A 26013-nucleotide genomic window follows, 5' to 3' on the forward strand; every position below is an offset into this window, starting at 1 on the left:
GAACCCGGTTCCCCTGCATTGGCAGGCGGACGCGCAACCACTGCGCCACCAGGGAAGCCCCCGAGACGTTCTTTTTATCTGTGGTTTTCAGGGGTCTGGCCTCCCTGAGTGACATTGTCCCATGGCCCCCGAGGCTCTGGTCAGTTTTCTCTCTTCTTCAGGTCAGATCATGTCCATTGATAATGTCCCCTAGTTTACAGACTTTTAAAAAATAATAATTTCCAATCTGCTGTTAAGCCTGTCCTACACATTTTTCACATCAGTTATTAGCTTTTCAGTTCTACATTTTCTATTATTGTGCTTTTTTTTTAAACAAAAGACTCTATTTTTAGAGCAGTTTTAGGTTCACAGCAAAATTGAGAGGAAGGTACAGAGATTTCCCATATACCCCCAGCCGCCCCACTATCGACATCCCCCCCAACAAGTGGGACATTTGTTAACAATCGATGGAACTACACTGACACCTCATCATCACCCAGAGCCCGTGGTTCACATCAGGGGTCACTTCTGGTGATGTACATCCTATGGGTTTGGACGAATGTATAATGACATGTGTCCAGATGTGCAGTGGTATCTGGTTGTTGTCATTTGCATTTCTCTGATGACATACGATATGGAGCATCTTTTCACATGCTTATTTGCCATCTGTGTATCTTCTGTGCTGAGGTGTCTGTTCAGGCTTTTTGCCCATTTTTAAATTGGGTTGCTCATTTTCTTAAGAGTTCTTGTGTATTTTGGGAAACAGCCCTTTATCAGATGCGTCTTTGCAGATACTTTCTCTTAGTATTTGGCTTGTCTTCTCATTCTTTCAACAGTGTCTTTACAGAGCAGAAGTTTCTAATTTTAGTGAAGTCAGATTATCAGTTGTTTTCTTTATGGATTGTGCTCTGGTGTTGTATCTAAATACAAGGTCACCTAGGTTTTCTCCTGTCGTCATCTAAGAGTTCTATAGTTTTGCAATTTACATTTAGGTCTTTGGTGTATTTTGAGTTGATTTTTGTGAAGGTGGCAGGTCTGTGTCTGGATTTGTTTCTTCTCATGTGGACGTCCAGTTGTTCCAGCGCCGTTTGTTGAAAAGGCTACTTTGCTCCTGTGTCAAAGGTCACGTGCTTATGGGGGTCCATTTCTGGGCTCTTTGTTCTGTTCCACTGATCCATTTGTCTGTTCTTCCACCAACATCCATGGTCTTGATTCCTATAGCTTCACAGCAAGTTGTGAAGTCGGTCCTCCTGCTTTGCTCTTCACCTTCACAGAGTGTTGGCTGTTCTGAGTTGGTTCTGAATTTCCATTTCTCTGCTAATAGATCCTATCTGTTCACTCATCAAGACAATTTTTTGGTAATTATTTGCATTTTCTTTCATTTTTTGGAACGTATTTAAATATTGCTTTAAAGTCTTTGTCTGATATGTTCCACACCTGTGCCATTCTGGGCTGGTTTCCATTAACTGCTTTTTTTCCTACTTCTTTGAGTGTCTAGTAATTTTTGCCTGTGCCAGACATTGTACTGATGGAGATGGAGACTGGATTCTGTTACTTTGCAGAGCAATCACTCTCATCCCTGCGGCTGTTCACCTGCACCATGGGCTTGGCTTCCACTCTGTCAGGCAGTATGTGGGGCCCAGGGTCATCCCCAGGCTCCTGTAATGCGTGGGACTCACCTTCCAAACTGTACCTCCCCTTCGCACTTGTGGGGCTTGGTTTCCAGCTTCATCATGGTTGGCCAGAGTAGACCCAACCAGGGCGTGATGCCTGCCCTGCAGCACAGCCACACGGGGTCTCAGTTGGTCTTGTGTGGACACACAGATGTCACCCTCGACTGCTGGGTCCAAGATCACTGTTGATCTCTTGTATTCATTCCCTTTAACCCTGCAGCAGCCACTGGCCAGTTAACCTCGTGTGGTGCCCTGAGTGGGCACAGCCCAGCCCTCACAAGGACTCGTGGGACCCACACGGCCTGTAATCCCTCCCCCAGCCCCCTCCATGCTGCTGCCTCACCAATCTTCCTGTTGGGGGGGGGTTGAACTCTTGTTATCTCTGGAAAGGATTTTTGCCTGAAAGCCCGTTTCAGCAACGATTCACATGGCTCAGGCCAGGTGTCTTCTGGCTGCTGCTTCCTTCTGTAGCTTTTTTCCGTCTTTCACCTTCAGCCTCCCTTCACACACAGGCGTCCCCCTCGTGGGCCAGCCGCGCACGCGACCTCATTGCACGGGTTCTGTTTTGTCCTGTGCGCTCTGCCTGGCCATCTTGTCGGGCCCTCTAGTGGGGCTCTGCTTTTTCATGCTTTGCGACAACCTCTGCCTTTTCTCTGGAGCACTTGGTTTTCTTCCTTCGTGTGCTTTGAAGACACGTGGTCTCCGGTGACCCCCGTCTGCTGGGACTCGTGGCGTCTGGTCCTCGCTCCTGGTCACCTCGTGGGGCTTCCCCTCGGCTGCTCCCGAGACGTTCTTTTTTTTTTTTTTTTTTTTGTTGTATGCGGGCCTCCCTCCGCTGTGGCCTTTCCCGTTGCGGAGCACAGGCTCCGGACGCGCAGGCTCAGCGGCCATGGCTCACGGGCCCAGCCGCTCCGCGGCATGTGGGATCCTCCCAGACCGGGGCGCGAACCCGGTTCCCCTGCATTGGCAGGCGGACGCGCAACCACTGCGCCACCAGGGAAGCCCCCGAGACGTTCTTTTTATCTGTGGTTTTCAGGGGTCTGGCCTCCCTGAGTGACATTGTCCCATGGCCCCCGAGGCTCTGGTCAGTTTTCTCTCTTCTTCAGGTCAGATCATGTCCATTGATAATGTCCCCTAGTTTACAGACTTTTAAAAAATAATAATTTCCAATCTGCTGTTAAGCCTGTCCTACACATTTTTCACATCAGTTATTAGCTTTTCAGTTCTACATTTTCTATTATTGTGCTTTTTTTTTAAACAAAAGATTCTATTTTTAGAGCAGTTTTAGGTTCACAGCAAAATTGAGAGGAAGGTACAGAGATTTCCCATATACCCCCAGCCGCCCCACTATCGACATCCCCCCCAACAAGTGGGACATTTGTTAACAATCGATGGAACTACACTGACACCTCATCATCACCCAGAGCCCGTGGTTCACATCAGGGGTCACTTCTGGTGATGTACATCCTATGGGTTTGGACGAATGTATAATGACATGTGTCCAGATGTGCAGTGGTATCTGGTTGTTGTCATTTGCATTTCTCTGATGACATACGATATGGAGCATCTTTTCACATGCTTATTTGCCATCTGTGTATCTTCTGTGCTGAGGTGTCTGTTCAGGCTTTTTGCCCATTTTTAAATTGGGTTGCTCATTTTCTTAAGAGTTCTTGTGTATTTTGGGAAACAGCCCTTTATCAGATGCGTCTTTGCAGATACTTTCTCTTAGTATTTGGCTTGTCTTCTCATTCTTTCAACAGTGTCTTTACAGAGCAGAAGTTTCTAATTTTAGTGAAGTCAGATTATCAGTTGTTTTCTTTATGGATTGTGCTCTGGTGTTGTATCTAAATACAAGGTCACCTAGGTTTTCTCCTGTCGTCATCTAAGAGTTCTATAGTTTTGCAATTTACATTTAGGTCTTTGGTGTATTTTGAGTTGATTTTTGTGAAGGTGGCAGGTCTGTGTCTGGATTTGTTTCTTCTCATGTGGACGTCCAGTTGTTCCAGCGCCGTTTGTTGAAAAGGCTACTTTGCTCCTGTGTCAAAGGTCACGTGCTTATGGGGGTCCATTTCTGGGCTCTTTGTTCTGTTCCACTGATCCATTTGTCTGTTCTTCCACCAACATCCATGGTCTTGATTCCTATAGCTTCACAGCAAGTTGTGAAGTCGGTCCTCCTGCTTTGCTCTTCACCTTCACAGAGTGTTGGCTGTTCTGAGTTGGTTCTGAATTTCCATTTCTCTGCTAATAGATCCTATCTGTTCACTCATCAAGACAATTTTTTGGTAATTATTTGCATTTTCTTTCATTTTTTGGAACGTATTTAAATATTGCTTTAAAGTCTTTGTCTGATATGTTCCACACCTGTGCCATTCTGGGCTGGTTTCCATTAACTGCTTTTTTTCCTACTTCTTTGAGTGTCTAGTAATTTTTGCCTGTGCCAGACATTGTACTGATGGAGATGGAGACTGGATTCTGTTACTTTGCAGAGCAATCACTCTCATCCCTGCGGCTGTTCACCTGCACCATGGGCTTGGCTTCCACTCTGTCAGGCAGTATGTGGGGCCCAGGGTCATCCCCAGGCTCCTGTAATGCGTGGGACTCACCTTCCAAACTGTACCTCCCCTTCGCACTTGTGGGGCTTGGTTTCCAGCTTCATCATGGTTGGCCAGAGTAGACCCAACCAGGGCGTGATGCCTGCCCTGCAGCACAGCCACACGGGGTCTCAGTTGGTCTTGTGTGGACACACAGATGTCACCCTCGACTGCTGGGTCCAAGATCACTGTTGATCTCTTGTATTCATTCCCTTTAACCCTGCAGCAGCCACTGGCCAGTTAACCTCGTGTGGTGCCCTGAGTGGGCACAGCCCAGCCCTCACAAGGACTCGTGGGACCCACACGGCCTGTAATCCCTCCCCCAGCCCCCTCCATGCTGCTGCCTCACCCCATGGGTTCCAGCGGCCCCACCCTCTCATCACCTCCTTGGCTTCACGTGGCCGCTGTGCTCCGCCTGGACTTTGCTGCCAGACATTCCCCCAGCAGAGAGCTACTGGGCCTCTGGGAGGCTCCCCTGTCAGCTGCCCTTCCCGCCGGTGTTGGTGCCTGGACGCAGTCACGTAGTGTCTTTTGTCCAGTTGGTGGTTGTTGGCAGCACACGGAGTGGTCTGGCACCAGCTGCCCATCACAGCCACCTCCTGTAGTCCCAGCTTCGTGAAGGGTGTCTGTTTGTCTGCTGAGCAGACATTCGCGGCTTCTCGTTGTGAGCTGTACACACTCTGTCGTTGTCAAGTGTGGGCACAGTCTTTCCGAGTGCTCCCTCGTCCCCGGGGTGGGCCCCGACTCTCTCGTCTGCTGGCTCCCGGGGTTTCTTGGCCAGTCATTCTTTTGGTGTCTCTCACGTTCACAGCACACATTTGGCTTTAACTTTAGAATCCAGTCAAAAGTCTGTTGCGTATATTTTTATTCCTTTTCAGAGAAATACAAGGACAAATACTAGGAAACAATTACACCTGGGTGGGGAGAGGAAGTGAGGTTGTTTTGTCAGCACCTCATCTTCGACCCAGATGACAAAGATGAGCAGATCAGTGAACTTCACACCCGTCTCTTTTGCTGCCCTCCCGTATTTCTGTTAGTTACACAACCGGTTCTGTAGCCTTGATCCCCGTATTGTCTCAGGCCTAATCCTGCAGGGGACTATGTTCCCTACTCTCTGCCAGGCCACTTGCTGCCGTTCCCCTGTTTTCTCCTAAGAGACTGGACTTAATCTCCTAGTTCTCCAGGAAGAGCTGATGGGACGCATCCCCTGGGTTCTTACATGTTCACAAATGCTTGTCTGTTGTTCTCATACCTGAGCGACAGTTTGGCTGGATATAAAATTCTCGGGCCTCCCCTCCCAGCTTCGCAGGCGTCACCCCGCCGTCTGGCCCAGACATGGCCCAGACGTGGCCATGGGCCATTCTGCCCTCACGGTTGACTTGATCCTTTTGCCTGACAAAAGGACTAATCAGCTTTGCGTCCAATGACGTTATCAAGCGCATCTTCCTGTGACCACCCTGTAGCCTCTCTGTAGATCCTAAGACTTCAGTTTCTAGAAACAAGAACAGATTTTCTAAACGGCAAAGGTCAGAGCAGCTGCGCGGCCTTCCACATCTGCTGTTTCTCTCCAGTGGCCGCGCCTCTGTCCCCAGGTTAGGTCACGCCTGCCTTTGCTGTCTCTTCCGATTCCCCTCGCTTCTGCAGTGTTTGCTTCTCTCGGTGCCTGTGGATCAGGCTCCCTCCTCCGGGTTTGCTCTCCTGGTTCTTGTTTTATGGAGATCATTGCTTCATGAAGTTCTGTTTTGCTGATTTGCAAAAGTGCCTGGTGAGTGTCTGGGTGCTTCCGAGGAAATGCTGCCATCTTTCGCTGCGTTTCTTTCCTCCTTTTCCCTGTGTTGTCTTTGAAAAACGAATGACTCTCCCTGAGGCTGCTCTGGCCCAACAGGAGTTGAATTCACAGAGAAAGGGGAGCTGCTGTGGGCACACCAGCGACCCCAGGGCAGCAAGGACTCCTGGTGCCCACGGCTGGGCCAAGGCAGGATGGGTGGAAGGACGTGGCCATTTGGGTCATCACGACGATGGCCAAGTGTGTGTTGTCAGCGTGGGGCAGAGCTGCCAGATGGCCCCGCAATGGCTGCGCATCCAGCCCCGGGCGACCTTCCCCTCGCATGCCACACAGGGCTGCCCTCCCCCCGGCTTTGCTGAAGGTGGGGTTTGCGTTCCTTCTGCTCCTCCTGCTTTGGGTGCGGTGAGGTTTCGTGAGAGAGGACCCACCGACCTTGCTGCCGTCCAGTGGGTGGTGCTGCCTGGACGCTGGGGGTCAGTATTTCCTTGGGGAAGGGCCCAGGCCGCAGTCCACTGAGGTCTGTCCTGTCTCAACCCGAGGGTCTGGCCAAGGGCAGAGGTCGCCCGTGCTGGCTCCAGGAGGTAGCAGTAAGTTGGCAGGAGCGCTTGGCTCCCTGTTCCTGACGGGGGCGTCCTGCTAGAGCGCGAGGCGCGGAGGCAGGTCTAAGAAGCCACCTAACGGTTCTCCCTGCCGGTCTGATCACAGGTGCGTGGGACTCACGTGCTCACCAACCCCGGGATCGCCGACATCAAGATTCGGCCAGACCGTAGGATCCTGGCCACCGCGGGCTGGGACCATCGCGTCCGTGTGTTTCACTGGCGGACGATGAAGCCGCTGGCCGTGCTGGCCTTCCACAGCGCCACCGTGCACTGCGTGGCCTTCGCTGCCGACGGCTTGCTGGCCACAGGGTCTGGGGATCAGCGCATCAGTGTCTGGTCTCTCTACCCGCGCACGTGACTCGTGGCTCCTTGTCAGGACACTTGGATAGTGGGAAGGTGGTGCAAGGGGTCGGAGGCCATGGGCCACGGGCCCCACTGGTCATGGGAAGAGCCGGTCATTCGGGCCTCCTTCCTGCATTGGACCTGCTCCCTTTCATGAAGCACAGCATCTGTGCCACGGTGACTGCCATTTAAAGCATAACCAGGCCAGACACTGGGCACCAGCGACCCAGGCAAGAGGCCGACCCGGGGGCGCCTGATAATAAACTTGTTTGCAAATGTGCGGGCTTGAGGTACAAATTCTCCCAGGTGACCCCCTGCTTCCCCGGGTGGTCAGAGCTCAGAGCTGTCTGTCCTCAGAGCCTCCACTGGGCAGGGTGGCTGGTCCGTCCAGCAGGGATGCCAAGTGTGGGGCCCGGGTCCTGGGTTCCTCACACCGCAGACGGCCAGGAGCTCCTGCATCACAGGGTTGAGCCGGTGACGGGCTCCTGACAGGAGCGCGGCAGGGAGAGGGCCCCCTATGGGGTGGCGGGGAAGGCACAGGGCTAAGCCTCCAGCAGGACCAGCAGGAGGAAAGAGGGGCCACCTCGTGGAGTGAGGCCGAGAGTGGCAGGTGGCTGTCCCAGGGTGGCTTCTAGGCGTAAAGCCCAGCAGCTCAAGCGAGACAGACGGGGACCAGGGGCACTGTTGCAGCCGCTCACACGGGGCAGCCGCCGGCTGCTCCCACGTGGGGCCGAGCCCAGACCTCAGGACAGCTTCTCTCAAGGCTGGGCTGTTGATTGGGAAGGAATGGGACCCTGAAAATTGGGATGGGGGCTGTGGGCAAAGCCCGACCAAGCTGGGGGCCACAAACCCCTTCGTTCCATCAGCTTCTTTGCCCCCTTCACACCCTACCTGAGGTCAGCCCCCCTTTGGCTGCAGGACCTGAATGGCCTCCCCCGAGGCAGGGGCCCGAAGGGGCACTCAGGACCCCCCTACTCCACACTTTGCTTATAACCAGACTGGGTCCCAGCAGGCCTGAGGGTGGGGTCTGCGGTGGCTGTGCTCCAGAAGGGCTGCGTGGCTTTCCCAGGCATCTGGAGAACACGTGTGCATCCAGGTGGCGGGGTGCCGAACCCACTGGAACAGGGCCCTGCTGGAGAGTCTGGCCTCCAGGTTCAGCTTGGGGGCTGAAGGGCTCTGAGGTTTGGCTGATTGGTTGAAGCAGGGACCATGAGGGACACAAGTGGGGTTGAAATGCCAGCACTGCGTGGGGTGCTGAGAGGGGGGCACCGAGGGTGTTGGGGGAGCTTCATGTGAGACCAGCTTGCCCTCCTCGGGCTCCAGAAGATGTGCCTCCCCACAGCTGCGAGGGCCACCTGCATCCTTGGAGAGATCTGTGGTCACTCTTCCCCGAAGGTCAGAAGCGGCAGTGGGGACGGGTCCTGGGGCTGCGGGGCCTCGTGGTGGACAAGGGTCCAGAGCTGCGGTTGTGGGCGGATGACCCTGGGCCCCGGCAAGAGGAGCCAATCCCCGTGGGCAGAGCAGAGCGTTCTGGATCTAGCTAGCAGACGTCTGACCTGAGCCACCTGGACCAGCAGGTATCTGCCCCGCGACCAGGCCCAGGTGCCCACCACACTGCCTGCAACCTGTGCTGCTGATCCAGCCGGGGCCCCCCAGACCCACACCCCTGACTGGGGGGCTGTGCACCATCCCAGCTCAGGGACGGGCCTCCCCATGGGCCCGTTGGACAGAGGTGCTGCCGGGTTTCCTCCAGCACATCTGGGAGGGGCTGCGGCCCCTGGGATGTTGGGGGGTGCGTGCGCATCCAGAGGGGTTTTCACATCACGAATGCCAGCAAGACGGGCGGCTCTGTTTAGGCTGCAGAGACTTGAACCCCGCGTGTGGGGCGTCTTCTGGGCACTGTGGTCTGCTCAGGACCCCACCCTCTGCCTTCTCCACGGGAGGCAGTAGGGCACTGGGTGCCCCTTTCAGTAGGCCGACTCTGCTTCTCCGGCCTGGCCGGGCTCCTGCATCTCACATGTGCCCCCACCCCCAGCAAAGCCAACGTTCAGGCCAGCGTCCCCTCCCGTGGGTCTGTCCTGGAGACTGGACCAGAGGCTGGTGCTAAACAGCAAAGGACTCTATCTCAGGACCCACTTGGCCTCCTCACTAGAGCATAGCTGTGAACACATCAGTCATTCTGCGGGTCCCGCCGCAGCTGTGACCCCGAGGTGCCGGGCGCTGGGCTGGGGCAGCCTCTAAAACCAGGCCGTGGCTGAGGACATGGTGCCCGTGCCTGCTTATATCCGCGCCATCAGCTCAGCGGTCCTTTGGCAGAATCACTGAATTCACGAAAACAGCTGTGGCAGCGTGTCCTCCCGGCAGAGGGACAGGGAACCACAAGAAGCCAGAGGTGCCTCCCAAGCGTTGGGGGTGAGCTGTGCGTGCTGCCTGCCGTGACTCAGCCCCGGAGGGGGAGAGGGCTCGGGGGACACAGTGTCCATCCATGCCTGGCCCTCACCTCCATTGAAGGCACAGGCAGAGACTCCCAGAAGATCACGGCTGCTGGCCCTGAGCTGGGCTCTGGGCTGCCCACCAAGGCCACATTCTGTCAGCAGTGTCCCAAGGACATCTTGTGGCCAAATCTCCATGCAAGGGGCCAAGTCGGGTTGTGACAGCCCTGCCATACGCTCAGGACCAGAGGAAGTGGGTCTGGGGACACAGGCATTTCTCCTGAGCTCGCCACTGCCTGGCCCTCTTCCAGCCGCCTGGCACTCTATGGGTGGGTCCCATGGTCATCCCAGCATCGCGCTGCCCCGGCCCCTCTTGGACAAGCAAGAGGTCAGCGGCGGGCCGGGCAAGTGACCAGGGGACGCAGCACAGTTGGGAATTCTCACCTTTTCCTGGGCTCCATGAGCTTCAAGAGGTCTGAGAAGTTCAGACTGCCACGTGCTCTGTAAACACGGCCCCGGGGGCTGGACACTGCCACCGAGGGGTTCCCTGGGGAGGGCTGTCCTGCAGGCTGCTCTGTGCCGCGTGCCGTGAGCGTCTGCACCCCCAGCAAGCAAGGCTGTTAGGTGTTTCCCACCCATGTCTCTGCAGGAGCAGCTCTGGGAGTGGTGTGCAGAGAGGAGACGACCCAAGGTTCTTTGGAGGCTCGGAGCTCAACCAGCTGGCACCTTGCGCGGAGCCTGGTCTGTGGTTAAGCTGAGCAGGCTGTGCACCTGGGCCGGGCCGGGTGTGCAGCCCCCTCCCCACCCTCCCTGGTCTCCTGTGTGTTGGGGCTGCTTGGCCCTGCCCAGATGCGGCCACCCTCACACCAGCTCGTCTGGAGGCCCCTCGGGATCCGGGCAGGTGGGAAGCGCATGACTGGACGGAGCTGAATGAGGTGGGGAGGACAAGGCGGCTGCTGTGTGGTGGGGCCGTGCCCACCAGGTAGAGGCCACCAGTCCCGAAAGGATCCACTCGGGGAAGCATCTGAGTGGGAGGCACAGCCACAGGTGATGAAGCAGGACAGACTCATGGTGGCTGAACTGGAAAATGAGTAGGCGCTCCTGGCTCTTCCCTCATCCCACCAGGAGGACGCAGGAGCCACCTGCGTCCACGGCCAGCACCTGCCCTGGGTGCTCAGTCTCTGAGCTGGAGGGCAGGTTCACTCTCCGTGTCGCAGCCCGGCGCCCTGTGCGCAGCGCCCGGACCTCGGGCCCCAGGGCCAGTGTTCATTGCCTGCCCTTCACAGAGACGTGTGTGGCTCCTGCCCTAAAGCAGAGCTGCTTCCGTGGCACTGGGCAGACGGGGGTGGGGGTGGGGTGAATCTCGCGGCTGCCACAGGCCAGGGTGTGTTCACAGGGGCCAGGAGCAGTTCTGAGGGTCCAGGGGCCGCCATGGGCATCACGGTGACAGTCACTGGTTCTGTTCAAATAGGCCAAGAATCCTCATCAACACTCTAATAACAAAGTGTGCCAGAAACGTACTGTCACAGCAGGTAGCCGCACGCGCCTGAAGACTGTTTTTCCCCAAAGGTCTGCATCTCCACAGTCCATAGGCTAGAATCCTAACCCCCAACATGATGGCGGTTGGAGGCAGGGCCCTTGGGGGGTGACTAGGTCATGAGGGTGGAGCCCCAAGAATGGGATTAGTGCCCGAACCAGTATGTGGGCCCTTGCCTGACCCCGAATCCGCCTTTGTCTTAGACCTCCAGCCTCCAGAACTGAGCAGAGTCTCTGGCTGATAAGCTGCCCAGCCCGTGGTATTTTGTTATAGCAGCAGGAAGAGGACAGGATGACAGGATGCCTGTGTGCTTGTTGTTCGTCAAGACGTGCATGTTGAGAAGTTGAGTCCCTGGTCTGGTCCCGTTGCTGGGATGTTAATAATCAGCCCAGATTCACGGGCATGCACGTGAGTCGTCAGTCAGGAAGGCTGAGGGCCCACCGGGCAGTTTGTCTCTCTCCACGGGACAAGGCGGCACGGGGGCACCGCCCATGGGGTGCCTTCGGGTGGGCTCTCGGTGTGGCGGCCTCAGGGGAGTCATTCTTCATGGGGGCACCGAGGGCTTGGCCAGCGAGCCAGGCGGGCACCCAGAGCCACCTTTGCCTAGCCGTGGTGTGTGGGAGACACAGACCCCACCTCCTGATGGAGGGCCTTAGAGTGTTTGTAGCCTTTACAAAATGAGACCCCAGAACTGAGGACGCGCCTTGGAGGGAGAGAAACAGGCGAGAACCAGCTTCCACGAGTCTCTCCTGAGACGTTAGAAGTAGACGTGAGGCTGTCGTTTTGTTAAATGTTTAGAAGAGGGCTTCCCTGGTGGTGCAGTGGTTGAGAGTCCGCCTGCCGATGCAGGGGACACGGGTTCGTGCCCCGGTCCGGGAAGATCCCACATGCCGCGGAGCGGCTGGGCCCGTGAGCCATGGCCGCTGAGCCTGGGCGTCCGGAGCCTGTGCTCCACAACAGGAGAGGCCACAACAGTGAGAGGCTTGCGTACCACAAAAAAAAAAAAAAAATGTTTAGAAGAGTTTTTAATGAGTTTGCAACCAGTGTTTAAGTATTGGGGAAATTTTGCTTTTCTTCATAAATTTTGATTTATGAACTGAGTTAGAATGTGACTATATAGGGAATTACCATTACACAACATACAACTTATCAATCTTGAGAATTTATTGAACAATTGACTTTTTTTTTTTTTTTTGGAAATTTCAAGAGGAGACCAAAATGAAGGGAAAAACCACAGCCCCGTGTAGCCAGTGCCCAGCTTCAGCGTGAAGCAGCGGCCTCCAGATATCAGGTGAGCTCTGGCCACCGGGGCCTGCAGCCACTTGCCCAAAAAATGGGATAGCCCATCAGGTGGGCCTGTATGGACCCTTTCTGGATACACATCTCTCCTCGTGGGCAGGATGAGCCAAGGCCAGAGCTGTGCCCGCTGCAGTCTTGCCTTCCTGGCCGTGACCGCCGGCCCTCAATGGCCCTCTTACCTCCCTGGAGAATTAAAGAGGGAGAAGGCGCTGTTTTGTGATTAGCAATAAATAACAGACCCGAGAGCTACGCCAACACACGGACGAGCTCAGACACGGGGCGTGGAGGGAGGAGGGGCAGCACCAGGGTGGGGTCCAGTCAGGAAGGAGTGAGCAGGCCCGGCTCCATCTTCACGGCGAGACGACCTGCTTCATGACAGCTGCAGTCCACCCGGTGCGGCCGCCCTGCCCCTCGTAGTCGCTCCGTGGCCCTGCCGCCCTGTCTGTCCTGGTGTCTGCGGCTCTGCCTCTTCCGAGTGTGGAGACGGGTCCCACCGTGTCCCGTGTCCCCAGGCTGACCAGGCCGCCTTCCCCACTCGCCTGCATCAGGTCCTGTGGACGGAGGGATGAATGTCGCACCCACCCCCTGCCGGGCTCACCTGGCCGTGTCCTGGTTTTGTGGACGTTGGGGTGCGTCCCCATCCATCCGTCCCTCGTGGGTGGATGTGCTGCCATGAGGCTTCACGCACCAGCCTGGTCATGCACGGTCCTGAGCAGGGCCAGCTGGACATGCCCCCAAGGGGCCTTGCCTCTGCTCAGCCTGTCCTGAGCCCCCTGCCCTCCCCAGAGCACGGCTGCCCCAGCCAATCCTGGTGGGCATCCCTGTCCCTCCCTGGGGGACATGTGGTCCTTTAGAGCAGAAACTGTGTCTCAGCAAACACTGTGGGGCGGGCACGAGACGTACCTGGAAGTGTCGCTCTGGCCCCTGCCTCTCCCCACCCTGGGCCTGGCCCCCAGAGGGTCAGAACCCCACAAACAGAGGGAGAGACGCTGGGCAGGCCAGGAGGGGCCGGTGGAGGGGCCAGCAAGAGCCTAGCTCCTGGGGTTGAATGTCGGGGGTCGGTGGTCGGCACAGGCTCTGACTGTGAAGCCTCAGCGACTTTCCTGGTGGTTTCGGAGGAGCAACAGGGGTCAGTGAAAAAGATCCCACCATCGCCTGCCCTGCAGGTCCCTTCTGCTCCAGGGCCAATGGGACTGGCTGGGCTCTGGTGCTGGCAGGGGCTCTCTCCCGGGTCCTGACCCCACACCCAGGTTTGAGCCCAGGGCTGGATGGCCTGCCTTATGGCAAGTCTGGGTCCCTGGGCACCAGGGGGCTCATGGAGGGGGCTGGGTAGACCCGGCCTCGTGGACACGTAGCCAGGAGAGTGGCTCCCCTAGGATGGGCGCTCGCCCACCCAGTTGCCACCCAGCTGCGTGCCAGGCAGGCTGAGGGGCTCAGAACACTGCGGCCGCACTGCGAGCTGCTCCAGACCCTGTGACACCTGCCCTGAAGATTCCTGTGCACTGCAGGGGGCCGGCCTCCACCCACCCCGTGTGACAACCGACAGTGTCTCCAAATGCTGCCCAAGCTCCTGGGGACAAAACTATCGTGTGAAAATCTGCTGGTTTAGAGACAGGTGAGGACTTGATCAATTTGAGATGAACAGCATGGTTTTTTGCAGACTGGATAATCCAGCGGTTTTTAATTGTTAAATATACATAAATATACATTAAAAATCATTGCCATTTTAACCATTTTTAAGTGCACAGCTCAGCGGCATCAAGTACACTCACACTGTCCTGCAGCTGTCACCACTGTCACCTTCAGAACTTTTCATCTTCCCAAACTGACACTCTGCCCCCATCAAACACTAACTCCCCCTCCCCCAACCCCTGCCCAGCCCCTGGCCCCCACCATACTTTCTGTCTCTGAGTCTGACAAGCCCAGGGACCTCATGTAGGGGGAACCACACAGGACTTGTCCTTCTGGCTCATTTCAACGAGCATCACATCAAGGGTCATCCACGTTGTAGTGTCAGAATGTCCTTCCTTTTTATTTCCCTGTGTGGACAGATCATATCTTTTTATCCATTTTTCAATTGATCAGTTCTATCCATTGATCAGCTATTGACAGGTGGGCTGTTTCCACCTCTCGGCTGCTGTGACTTGAGCTGCCCTGAGCGTGAGTGGACAAGTGTGGGTTCAAGTCTCTGCTCTCAGTTCTCTTGGGTCCACTCCCTGGAGTGGAATTGCTCAGTCATATGGTATTGCTATGTTTCACTTTTTGAGAAAACTCTAGTTTCCCACGGCGTCTGCACCAGTTTACATTCCCACCAGCAGTGCACGGGTTCCAATTTCTCCCCATCCCTACCAGCACTTGTTATTTTCTGTTTGTTTTGTGTTGATAATATCCATCCATCCTAATGGGTGTGAAGTGATCTCTTGCTGTGGTTTAATCCAGGTTTTACATTCATCGTTATTTTCTGGGTGTACACATGGTAAGATCTTTGTCTTCTGGGACCTTAATTCCCTGGGGTGAGACACATGCATGGAAGCAGCTGACCACTGGAGGGACCCAGCCACAGAGCGCAGGGCTGGGCCGGCTTCCGGGAGCGAATCGGCCCGGTCAGCACGAGGAAGAGGCTGTCCCAGCCCACCTGAGATCAGGCCCCTTCCTGGCAGCAATGGTGTCGGGCTGCCTGATGCCTGGGGGCTCCCGTCTGCAGCCCGCCCATGAGAGGGCAGGATTGGCCCCCGTGGCCTTGGACTCAGGAAAGCAGGTGACAGCAGGACAGTGACAGTGGCAAATGAAGCCCAGGCAGCTTTGGGGCCAGCCCCGCAGCACTTTGTGGGCACGACTGGGTGTCCAGCTCTCCTGAAGGGGGTGCTGACTGTGTCCTGGGCCCCATCTCTAAATGGACCCTCCCAGCCAGCCACCCAAAGGGAGGGAGGGCTTGATCATCAGAGCCAAGGAGGTGAAATGTGCCTGGGACACCCCAGCCCGCAGAAGGGGAAGCAGGGCCGCCACCCGCCTCCTCGGGGCGCTGGGTCAGCTCTCGGGTAGCGCTGTCTGGTCAGGGAATACAGCAGCAGGCGCGCGTGGGGCGTGGCCTCTCCTCGGCCACCCCCGTGGACAGTGACTTTGCCCTAAATGGCCAGAGGCTTCTCGCTGGCATAGGCCGGCCGCGGGGTGGTGGGTGGGTGAGTGCCCGCCTCCTGGCTCAGTGGCAGCCCAGTCCCCACCTCACAGGCTCTCCCAGGAGAAGGGCCCGGCCAGAGAGCTTCCAGACGGGCCAGCTGCGTCTCAAGGAAGCTGCCTGTTTTTCTTAGCCCCTTTAAGACTCCACTCACTGTTACCAGAAGGGTGACAGTTTGCACAGACGCGGCTACTTCCATATTTTGCTTCGGCCTCACAGCCATACCCGGGGGCTCCGAGTCCCCAGCACAACATCGGAGGGGTGGAGGTAGTGGCCTCACGCCCGACCCGGGTGTGTGGGGCTCCTGCAGCCCTGAGCCCCCCCTGCTGGCCTCAAAGGAAGCGGCGGCCGGTCGGCCCTCGGGCACACAGGGGTCCCAGCGCACTAAGGCATGTGGGAAGGGCTTGTGTTCCGGGCAGCAACCCAGTCTACCAGGCGGCCCCTGCCATGGAGAACCTGCCTGCCCTTGGGGACACCCCCCCTGCTGGGGGAAGGTCCAAGTGCAGCCGGGGCCTTGGAGAGACCCCAAGCGCTGTCCTCTCCCTGCACGAGGCCTCCATTGGCCTGGCTGCCATCACCACCTTCACTGGGTGATGAGGTCACAAAAGGTCCTGGGAAAGAACCTAGAAAATGCATCCTGGGATAAAGGTTGGGCTCTGAGATGGGAAAAAGGGGAGAGGAACTGAGGTTAGGACAACCAAGAGGAGCCAGGAGGAGGCTGGGAAGACAGGAGTGCTGGGAGGGGCATTGTCCCGGAGGGGCCAGTGCTGGGGGAGGGGCTGCGTAGGATGGGGGTCTCCTGGGGGTGTGGGGGGCTGGCTGTCTTTGGGGCAAGAGGGTAGCCCCCAGGGCTGCACGGGCCCTACCCAGTGGGCACACACACACGTGGCTGAGAAAACGAGCCTTTCCTCAGGTCCGGCCCCGTCCACCGGAGGTGCAGGCTCCTGCTGATGCCACCAAGGAAGAATGAGCCTTTGGATGTCCGAGATGGCATCTCTGGATCACTGGCATAGAGGTCCTCGCCACAGGAGCGCCCGGCTGTCCGCCAGCCCAGGGGGGCGCCACGGTGGGGCTGGGAGGAGGGGGTTAGGTGTGTGCTCCGTGCAGTCGAGAGCTGATAAAGGATGTCAACGTTCCTCTTTATAATTAAGAAGATAATTTAATCGCTGCTATTAAGACCTCAGCTCCTCCCGAAGTGGGCTGCTTTCAACAAAATACCTTTGGTTCTGCTGTTTCCCACACACAGACCTGGCAGCAGTTAAGTGGAGACGCCGAGATTCCGAAGTTTCATCTCGTGAACCCATCTGGTTTGAAGTAGTACAACAAGCAGGAAAGGGAATTGAATCAAAGGCACAATTTGAGTTTTTCTAAATACAGAAAACGTGTGAGGTAGACCAGCAAACACCCCCGTCGTCCCCTCCCAGGGCTGGGCCGTGTCCCCCGCCTGTTCCCAGCTGGGCCTGTGTCAGGACGCAGAAGCCGCTTCCATATTGGGGAAGGCACATAGGAACAGGCCTGTGCGGACGTTCTGCCCGGGAACCCACAGAACCGAAGGGCCTCACTGGGCCCACACAGAGGAGGAGGGGGCGCCCCGTCACAGTAGGGAAACCAAGGCCTGGGCCTGTGGAACCAGGCTCGCCCCCTTTGCACCCAGCTCCAGCTGGGCCGCACTCCTGCCTCCACGGGAATCATCCTTTTGGTCCTAGAAGAAGCTCCCGGCCCCCACCTCCCTCTGGCCGCCTGCACGTGGCTTTGATCTGCAGCAGCACCTGGAGGGCAGTGCGTCACCCTCCCCCGCCCCCACCCCCGTTCATGGCCCACATACCCTCTGGACCTCCCCAGCCCCAGGGAAGGGGCTGCAGCCCCACAACCGCCAGGGCCCTTCCCTCCTCAACTCGGGCCTGAGGACCACCGAACAGACCACCTGCATCCCACAGCTGGCAATGCGGTGCAGGGGGTCCATCCTGAGCATCCTCACACCAGCGGGCGCGGTTCTGTGGGGTCACAGGGCTCCAGAGCAGGGGCTCTGGGGACTCAGGTGAAGGGGTGCAACCACCGGGCTTGCGGCCGCCTGGCACCGGGCGAGTCTCCAGAACCGCCAACCGTTTGCGCCAGGGGCACGGGGAGGGCAGGCAGTTCCCAAGCCTCCCTGGGAGCTGGGCCCTTTACGTCCCAGACACAGGCTGTGGGACGGAGGAAGGCGGCAGCCGGCCCAGGGAGCCGCCTGCTGCTGGGCATCGTCACCCCACACCCCAGGGTCCTTGGGCTCCTGAGACCCCTGAGGTGGGGCCCGAAGGCCCCACCCTCCTCCACTTGCTCCCGACTTTCCCTCTTTCACACAGTGGACGTTGTTGTTCTTTGAAGAGCTTTGGGATTGAAGAGTCCAGAGCCCCTGGACCAGAGCTCTGAGGTCCCTCCTGGTCCTAGCTCTCGTCCTCGCTGCCCCAGCCGCCAGAACCTGGGGACAGGCAAGAGGGCTGGAACAGGGCCTCTGGGCCGACAGGGAAATGCAAGGAAGATGCTTGTGGGGGCATCCAACAGCTGAGGGTGAGCCCCCGAGGAGGAGGGGCGAACAGGACCCCAGCCACACACAGAGAAGGGTCGGGGTGTGGGAGGAGGGGCCGGAAGAGGGAAGATGATGGACGGCCCCAGGGAGGATGCGTGCAGCTGATGGTGCTCCCCAAGCACTCGGGTCAGCATGAGCGACTGAGAGAGGCCCGAGCGCCCTTCTGAAACGCGAAGCCCACGGCAGAGGCTGGGTGCCCCAAGCCAACCCTTCCCTCTGACCCCCAGGATGAAAGGCAGGGTGATGGCGGTCTGTGGGGGTGACGGGCAGCACAGCACCCACTCGAGAACAAACAAGCACCCTTCACCGGAGACTGGACACTGGTCTGAGATAGAGAACCCTGACCCGTGCATTGTGGCCGGCTGGGCACCCAGCTCACGACCCGCGTATGACAAGTTCTCAGCCAGGCCAACTTACCTGTGGGGGCAGCGGGGAGAGAACCCACCTCTGGGGGCCGTTCCCCAGGGCAGGCAACCGTCTGCAGGGACTAGCCCAGAGGCCGCCTGGCTCTCGAATGCAGCCGGCCGGGAGCCCGACGTTGACCTTTATTCTGTCCCGTTCATCAGCACGTGCACGGCCCCGCATCAGACAGCAGCAGGGCTCTCCCTCTCCAGTGGGTGGTGATCTCGGGAGGGGCCGCGCTCAACTGAGTCCTCTCACCTGCAAACGCCATGTGCCAGCGTTGGTTCAGGGGAAGCATCTCCTCACTTTAGCTTTGAACAAAACCAGAAAAGAGATTTCTCCACCCATGGTTTTCCCCCAGTCTGGATGGTGAAAGTGTGCAGTGGGGAGAGGGAGGCCTGAGAACCACAGTGGTCCCGAAGGGGTGGCCAGCGCCCACAGGGAAGACTAGTTCAGCAGGGCAAACCACTGCCCATCACTCCTGCAGGCCTCCCAGGACAGGGGGTGCTGGGTGCATTTGTGGCCCCCAAGCAGGGGAGCCCAGTGGCACAGCTGGCTCACCCATAGGGAGATCTGCAGTGGGGAGTAGTAGTGTCCATCAGGGGTGGTGTCCAGGGCTGCCCTCAGGAGTGCCTTCCTGAAGCTCTGTCCACGAAGCCCGCTGGCCACTCAGGCAGTGCTGCAAGTCTTCATGCCCGGGCACCAGGTGCCCCATGAGGCACTGGAGGGCCCTGGCTCCAGAGCTCACCCTTCAGCAGCCTTGGTCACCACCTCCCTTCCTAGACCTGCCTCAAGGGAACGGTTCCTGCTGTCCAATTGCTAAGCTCTAGGTCACTTCCGCCTCCAGGACTGACACATCCGAGAAAAAAGAGTCCAGCGCGGGGCAGGCATCAGGAAATGCCTGGCTGTGTCCTTGGAGATGTGGTGACTCCTGGCAGCGATCGACGCAAATACACTGGGTCAGGCACAGAAGGGGGACAAAACCTCAGCCACTAGCATTTCCCGTCCGTCTCGTGTCCAAGTCAGCAGCCTTGACGTTGACAGGCTGTCAGCTCTTCCTGCCTGGACTCAGGAAGGGAGGGATCAAAGGGTTCCTCTGGCCCCATCCCTGTTGTTGAGCTAATAGGTCCCTCACCACCTGGCCTGGGAAAAACGCTTCACAGGCAGGTTTCAAGATGACTCATGACCACTGTCATTGTGGCCCTGTCCAGGTCACTCCGTGGGGACACTCACAGCAAATAAAGTCAATAAACAGGGGAAAACGCAGGCCTGAGCCAGGGCCAGCCAGGGAAATGCTACAAGAGCAGAACTACCTGTTTTTGTCTTTCCGATAAGAGTCAGGGCTTCTCCCCTTCCCAGCCCCCAACGGACAGTGCCCTGTCCTGCACGACCAAGACCGTTATACCAGCTTCCGTGGAAAAACACACAGGACAGGCACCGGCCTGAAAACAGGCCAGGGGTGCGGGCCCAACTCCTAGAAAAGGGACAACCGCCAAGCGAGGAATTTAACAAGGCCGGATGCACACCTGGGGCCACAAGGTGGCAGTGGGGGAGGGGCGCTCTGGCCGGGCTGGGAGGGGCGGGGAGGACGCAGGGAGGCGTGGCCGGGAGGGGGCTGGGAGGAGGGGCTCGGAGCGCACCTCAGGGACCCCCGCCCCGCCCAGGACCCAGCTGCAGGGAGACCCCGAGTCCCCGAGTCAGCCCGGACTCGCTCTCCCAGAGACACCCCGCGCGATGTGACTGGACGCAAAGAAATGGACACTCAGGCAGCTTCCAAAAGAGGCGAAACCGTTTATCAAGGCGGCGCCGGCGCGTTATCTACAGTTATCTACAAATATCTACAAGTATCTACACCGCCTGCAGACGGGTTCTCGGGTCGTCTACACTGCAACTGCCAGCCGGGCCGGGGGACGTCGCGGTCTCGCGGAGAACAATAAATATCACTTCCTTCCGGCGCGAACCGCGCACTTTGGCACTGGCGGTGCGGACCCGGGGCCCTCGGGGCCGAGGAGGGACCCGCGGTGGCCCTGGGGCCAGGGGGCCAGGGAACCAGGTCCTTGGACAGCTCTGGGGCTGGCGGATGGAGGCCCGACGGCTTGGAGGCCCGGGAAGGGGGCCGGCGGTGGCCCCGGGCTGGGTGGACCGGACCCCCAGGCGGGCGCCCGCATTATCTGGGGCAGTAGTCGTAAGAGCCGGGTGGCGCGGCCCCGGCCGATGAGTACATGCTGGCGGCGGCCGCGGCGGCGGCCGCGGCGGCGGCGGCTGCGGGGCTCACGGCGGGGTGGTGGTGCGGGTGCGGGTGCGCGTGCGGGTGCGCGTGCGCGTGGAAGCCGTGGCCGCGCAGGCCCGGCAGCGGGTAGGGCGCTGGCCGGCTCTTGGCCCCGAGGTAGTGGTCGTAGGCGGTGGCCGGGTACTTGTAGGGGTGGTGGTGCAGCGGCTCCGACGCGCCGGGCGCCTCCAGGCGCAGCTCGGGGTGCGGGGGGCTGGGCCGGCCTCCGGGCGCGCCGGGCAGCGGGACGCCGGCCCCGGGCAGCGCGGGGCTCAGCACCCGCGCCAGCAGCTGCGGCGGGTGCGCCGGGTCCCCGAGCACGGCCGGGCCGCCCGCGTCGCGCTCGAATTCTCGCCGGGCCTCGGCCGCGTCTGCGGGGACGGCCGAGGGCTGAGCCGCGAAGAGGCCCACGAGAGCGCGCCCGCCCCCGCCCCGCGCCCCTGCCCAGCCCCCGGCCCTCCCCGGGGGCCCGCGCCCTCCACTGGGACGGCGGGCGGGGCGGGCAGGCGCAGCCGTCGGGCCGGGCGGGCGAGTGCGCGCTTGCCCGCCGCCGCGGCCGTTGTGCAACCGGCGCGCGAAGGCCGCGAGCGCCCCTGCGGCGCGGGCGAGGCCGAGCGCTGCCGTCTGCCCAGATCCCACGACCCCGGCCCTACCTTTCTCCGCGCCGTTGGGCTGTGTGGGGGAGGCCACTGGGTTCCGCGAGCGCGCAAAGGCGCTCATGAGCGGCAGCGCGCCGGGCCGATGGTTCCGGGGCCTGCGGGAGGGAGGTGGGCGGCGGGTTAGGGGGCGCCCAGCTAGGCGCCCGCGCGCTCGCTGTCTCCTGGGGGACACTCACCAGTCCTCGGGGTCGCAGTCTCGGAAACCTTTGGCGAAAGGGTTACTGGCGATCTTGAGCTGGGTAATCTGCAGGGAAGCGGGCACTGAGCACCCGGCTCCAGCCCCTGCTCTTGGGGCCACCGGACCTCGGTGGAGGGGAGGGGAGCGTTAGGACAGCCCTCCCCGACTCAGGAAGGGCCCCTCTACTCTCGGCTGACCAGAAATGCCTGGCCCACAACTGCTCCCTTTCCCGCAGGGGTTGTGCCTCTCTCCTGGGGCAGGGGTGCTGGGGAGACCCCTTTCTCGCTAAGGAAACTGTCTTTTCCGTCCCAAGTGATTAGGATAGAGACCCTGCGCCCCCGGCTGGGATGGGAATGTAGTCACTTCCATCCCCCACCCCCGCTGTGGTCCAGAGTGGAGGGGCACCCTAGGAATCTGGGTAAACCACGCATCAGGCCCCTGATGGGGCGTTTCCGGAATGGTTTGGAAAACAAACTTTCAGGCCACAGTGACAGTTCCCCCTTGAGAGGTCAACCTGATAGGAGGCTGGTCCCGCCTGCAGCAGAGGGGAGGGGGCTGCCTGAGGCTCTGGGGGTGGGGCTCCATCGAGTGGGGTTTCCAGGAATGGAACCTTCTGTCCCCCAGGCAGCAACTGAAAATTGCACCCCTGCCCAGAAGTGTTGACCGGGCCACCCCGGGCCTCACCCGGTGGTTCTGGTAGGCAGTGACCGCAGTGAAGCGTGTCTCCTCAAACACAAAGGTTTTGAAGTTCTCCTCGGCGTATTTCTCGCTGTCTTTGCGCGGGTCCACATAGACCACGTGGAAGCGTGGCTGGTATCTGTGCATGGAGTTGAGAATAATCTGGAAGAAAGGTGGTGAGGGCCGAGCTAGGAAACCAGCCAAGGTCCGGACGGGCAGTGAGCTTCCAGACAAGTCGGCAGAACCCTGAGCTCCCAAAAGGAGGCTGGGCCGTGGGGCATCACCGCCGGGATTCCAAAGGCTGCTGCCCTCAACCCCACCCCGCATGGCCCCATCCTTTCCAGTTAAAAAGCCTCCAGCAAAACACAAGGAGTGGGGCGAGGGAAGCAGTGTGACCCACCAGTCCCCGAGCCCCTGACCGGAGGGCTAGCTCTCCTCGGCCTGTCCCTCATCCACACCCAAGCTGCCCAAGCTCTGCCTCTGGCTCCAGTCAGCAGGGACTCCCGAGGGCCTGCTGGGGGACAGGGCGGTAGCCTGGGGGGGTCGCTCACATGGCCATTGTCGTCCAGCAGGTTGTTAGTCAGCTTGAGCTTGTCGAAGGAGACGATTTGCTTCATCCACTGTGCCCCCTTGGCCGGTGAGTCGGGGTGGTAGTGTACGCGGCCGGGCGTGGCGGGGTCTGCCTTCCCGGCCACCAGCCAGGATGAGCTGTGGAAGGCGTACCTGGGACGCCGGGGCAGGGGCCACAGCATGCTGGGGTGAGGGCCTTGCCGAGGGAACCCCGAAGGTGCCTCTGATGAGGTTCCCACAGGTGAACGGGGAGCTTTTCCAGGGGCAATGTGAGGAAAGAGAAAAACTCCCCGTCCTGATACACAAGCGGCAGGAAGCGACCAGAGGGAGGAAGCCGGGCCCTGGCGCCACATTTCGCCGCACGCGGGTCGCTGCTCTGGGCCTCCTGTGTCGCCGGCGCGGCGGGAGCCCAGATTGGGCCACGCCGGCGGCCTAGGGCGCAGGGCGGACCAGGTTCTCTTTATTAATTGCTGTTAATTGTCCGGGCAGCCAGGCCCGCCCTGCATAATCTTTCCTGGCCACCCCACCTTTCCTGCCAGCTCTGGGGCCCAGCGTTCCTGGGGGGGTGGGGGAAGGGACGGGGTGCCGGCGCTCACCTCTCGGTAGAGGGGGACACGGAAAAGGCAGGGGCTGTGCGCGAGGGGCCAGCCGGTGGGGGCCCAGCCTGCATGACCCCCTGAGGGCCACTCCCCAGAACTGCTGGGAGTGGGGCATGTGGGTCTGGGGTCTGGCAGGAGTGGGGAGGGGGCACCGGTCACTACTGTCCTGGGCCACCCACCCGCACCAGCCTGGCCAGGCAGGGACCCACCGCCCTCCAGGCCCGGCTGGCCGCTCACCGGTAGCGCTTGTCGTCCACGGGCACGAAGTCCATGAGGAGCATGTAGTCGGCCATGGGGTCCATGCCGAAGAGCTTCACTTGGAAGGTGGGGAACATGCGCCTGGGGGCGGTGGGACCTCGGTCACCTCACGTGGGGGAGGGCAGGGCGGCCCACCTCCACCAGCCCAGGACGTGGCCTCCCCGCCGGGCCGGCAGCTGTGCTGGGTGGGGAGGCCCCTCGTCACATCTCCCCTCACTCGTCTGCTTGACTAACCCGACCAGGCCCCTGGCCAGTCGAGGGCGAGTGGACGGCAGGACAGGCCCCTGCCCCCTTTTTAGAAACACAACAATGGCGAACTCAGTGCTCGAGCCAAGCCTCCACTCTTGAACATAGGCCTTTGGCTTCTTCCACCAACTTTGCCCGTGTAGACCCAGCCTAGCAACTGCCGATCCAGCCGTCCCATCCCGAGCTAGCCTCAGCCGGCAGTAGCACCGGCCCCGGGGATCCTCGGCCCTCGGCCAGGCCTCCCCTGCTCGATCTAATCAACCGCCCTAAGCTCCCGGCTCGAACAAAGTGAAAGCGAGGCAGACCGTGTGATTCTGAGGAGTCCCAGTTGCCCTTCCGGCTGGATCTGCGGCTGCTCCCCAGTCCCTCCAGTGAGGCCGAGCCTTGGAGTCCACAGTCCCGACTCTGAGGCCCTGCCTCCCACCCAGTGCTGGAGTCTCCCCACCTTCCTCGGGGACACACGCAAGTTCCCAAGACGCAGCTACTCAGGGCTGACTTGGCTTGTGTCCTTGGGGTCCCCTAACTCTCCCCTCCCCTGGGCTCCGACTCGGTGACTGACCCGGGCTCTGGAAAGGACATTCTGCGGCTCCTACCCTGGCCACTGGCCATGGGCCGGCCTTGCCCTCAGTGTGGGCCGCTGGGCCCTGGAGGACAGCATGAGGCCCCCACCTGCTGGTCCTGCAGCTTCCCCAAACAGGCAACTCCTTGAGGGCGGTGGGCAGAAAACAGATGCCAGGCCTCCTGGACAAGCCTGCCACGCCTGCCCTCGCCTCTGCAGGCCGGAGAGGGCTGCAGAATGCTGGCTTCTGGGGCGAGCCTGGCCCCGCCGAGGCCCTTGCTGGGCTGGACTGGGCCGGAGGCTGGGGCACAGTCCTCATGGGGAGGCGGGGGGAGGCCAAGTGCCCAGGGCCAGCAGGAGAGCCTGGAGAAGACCCCTGATCTGGAGCTGGGCACAGGCCCCAGGCTCCCAGGGCGGACGCCGCGGCACGGAAAGAGAAACCACGAGCAGGCTCTGCAAACAGGCCCCGAGCTCCCCTTGGCTGTGTGGACCCAGAGCTGGTGTCTCCTGTGTACACTAGACACAGACCGGCACCCGCCTTTGTCTGCCGGTCAAATTGGTTGCATCGCAAAACTTGTTCCCCTTCTCTCTGGGCCCCTAAAACAAACACAGGCCAATTGAAGGCGGCGGCCCCAGCAGGAGAGCCAGGCCCCACCATCGCCCGAGACGTAGGCCTGAGAAGACTGGATAGCAATCTCCCCTGAAACACAGCACAGTTTTGAAGGGTCTTAACTCTCTCCTACAACGTTCCAGACCATTGCCCCATGGCCGGCCTGCGCCTCCATCTAGCCCGGATCGACTGAACTAGGGAACCAAAGAAGGCAGTTTCCTCTGAAAAGTTGGGATCCACTGGGATCTGCCAGTTGGTGAGGCCCCTGGGAGGGCCCGGCGAGCTGAGCCAGCCCCCTGCTTCAGGCGCCGGCGTCCTGGGGCTGAGGGTGCACCCGGGCGGCCGCGCTCCTCCGCCGGCCCCTCCGCCCGCGCGCCAGGCGGCTGTCGCCGGAGCCGGGACCCGGGAGCGGAGGAGCCGGCCGCGCCCCCACCCAGCTTGCCGGCCCCGCTCGCGTGCGTCGGACCGAGGCGCGCGGCTAGGGAGGGGCGCCCTGACCTGCCGGCCTTGGTGACGATCATCTCGGTGCCCAGCTGGTTGAACTCGTCCCACAGTGCCTTCATCTCCAGCTGCACGCTCACGCTGGCCACCTTCGCGTTCTTCTTCACCGGCGCCTTGGCGGCGGCCGCGCAACTGGCCCCGGGGCCCTCAGGCTCGGCAGCGGCGCTGGTGGCGGCCCCGGCGGCCGGCGCGAACGGGTAGGCGTGCGGCGGGCCCGGGGCGCCGGGGGCGGCGGCGGCGCACGGTTCGTAGCGCGGCGGAGGGGGCTCGCGCGGGCCGTACGGGTCGGCGCCCGGCGACGCGGCGCCCGGGAAGCCCCCCGCCGCCCCCAGGCCGCTCAGGCTGCTGGCCGTGAAGGCTGCAACGTCGCAGAAGTGCGAGAGCTGCGTGAGCCACGGGCTGGACACCGCGGAGATCATGACCCGCGGGCCGCGCAGCCCCGCCGAGGTGAGCGCTGCCCCGCGCCCCGGGCCGAGTGGCGGGCGCGCGCTGCGCTGCGCCCCGG

General features: G+C 60.2%; 2 protein-coding genes across 8 annotated transcripts in view; one reads left to right on the plus strand and one right to left on the minus strand.

The window, feature by feature from the left end:
• GNB1L (G protein subunit beta 1 like) overlaps positions 1-26013 on the plus strand; it is a 51635-nt gene that overhangs the window by 17766 nt on the left and 7856 nt on the right. The window contains exon 6 of one of the 4 annotated variants that reach the window (XM_028480476.2): positions 10052-12137. The exons of 1 other annotated variant lie outside the window; for it this stretch is intronic. In XM_028480476.2, coding sequence (XP_028336277.1) covers positions 10052-10318 — 267 coding nt within the window. In that variant the 3' untranslated portion in view covers positions 10319-12137. Of the gene's footprint in view, positions 1-6734; positions 7242-10051; positions 12138-25827; positions 25956-26013 lie in introns of those variants that run through there. 2 more of the 4 variants (XM_007119081.3, XM_055080413.1) reach the window with 2 other exon arrangements.
• On the minus strand, positions 20137-25978 carry TBX1 (T-box transcription factor 1). 4 transcript variants are annotated; one of them, XM_055080411.1, is made up of 8 exons: positions 25506-25636; positions 24508-24994; positions 23572-23673; positions 22717-23167; positions 22172-22327; positions 21486-21553; positions 21304-21404; positions 20137-21021 (listed from the first exon to the last, which is right to left on the minus strand). In XM_055080411.1, the coding sequence occupies exons 2-8, from the start codon at positions 24714-24716 to the stop codon at positions 20549-20551; spliced, it is 1560 nt and encodes a 519-aa protein (XP_054936386.1). In that variant the 5' UTR covers positions 24717-24994; positions 25506-25636; the 3' UTR covers positions 20137-20548. The 4 variants fall into 4 exon arrangements, with proteins under 4 accessions (XP_054936386.1, XP_054936385.1, XP_054936387.1 ...); XM_055080412.1 differs by having other exon boundaries at positions 20139-21021; positions 22717-22888; XM_055080410.1 differs by lacking the exon at positions 24508-24994 and having other exon boundaries at positions 25506-25978.

Source organism: Physeter macrocephalus, chromosome 19, assembly GCF_002837175.3.
Source record: "Physeter macrocephalus isolate SW-GA chromosome 19, ASM283717v5, whole genome shotgun sequence".
NCBI lineage: Eukaryota > Metazoa > Chordata > Mammalia > Artiodactyla > Physeteridae > Physeter > Physeter macrocephalus.

Bases quoted from the DNA above. Each gene is read 5' to 3' on its own strand.
- TBX1 (XM_055080410.1), bottom strand. From the start codon at position 25,927: ATGATCTCCGCGGTGTCCAGCCCGTGGCTCACGCAGCTCTCGCACTTC. The intron at 23,674-25,505 runs GTCAGGGCGCCC...CACCGCCCCCAG, and splicing joins ATCGTCACCAAGGCCGGCAG to GCGCATGTTCCCCACCTTCC. The intron at 21,022-21,303 runs GTAGGGCCGGGG...CCGTCCCCGCAG, and splicing joins GCCCAACGGCGCGGAGAAAG to ACGCGGCCGAGGCCCGGCGA.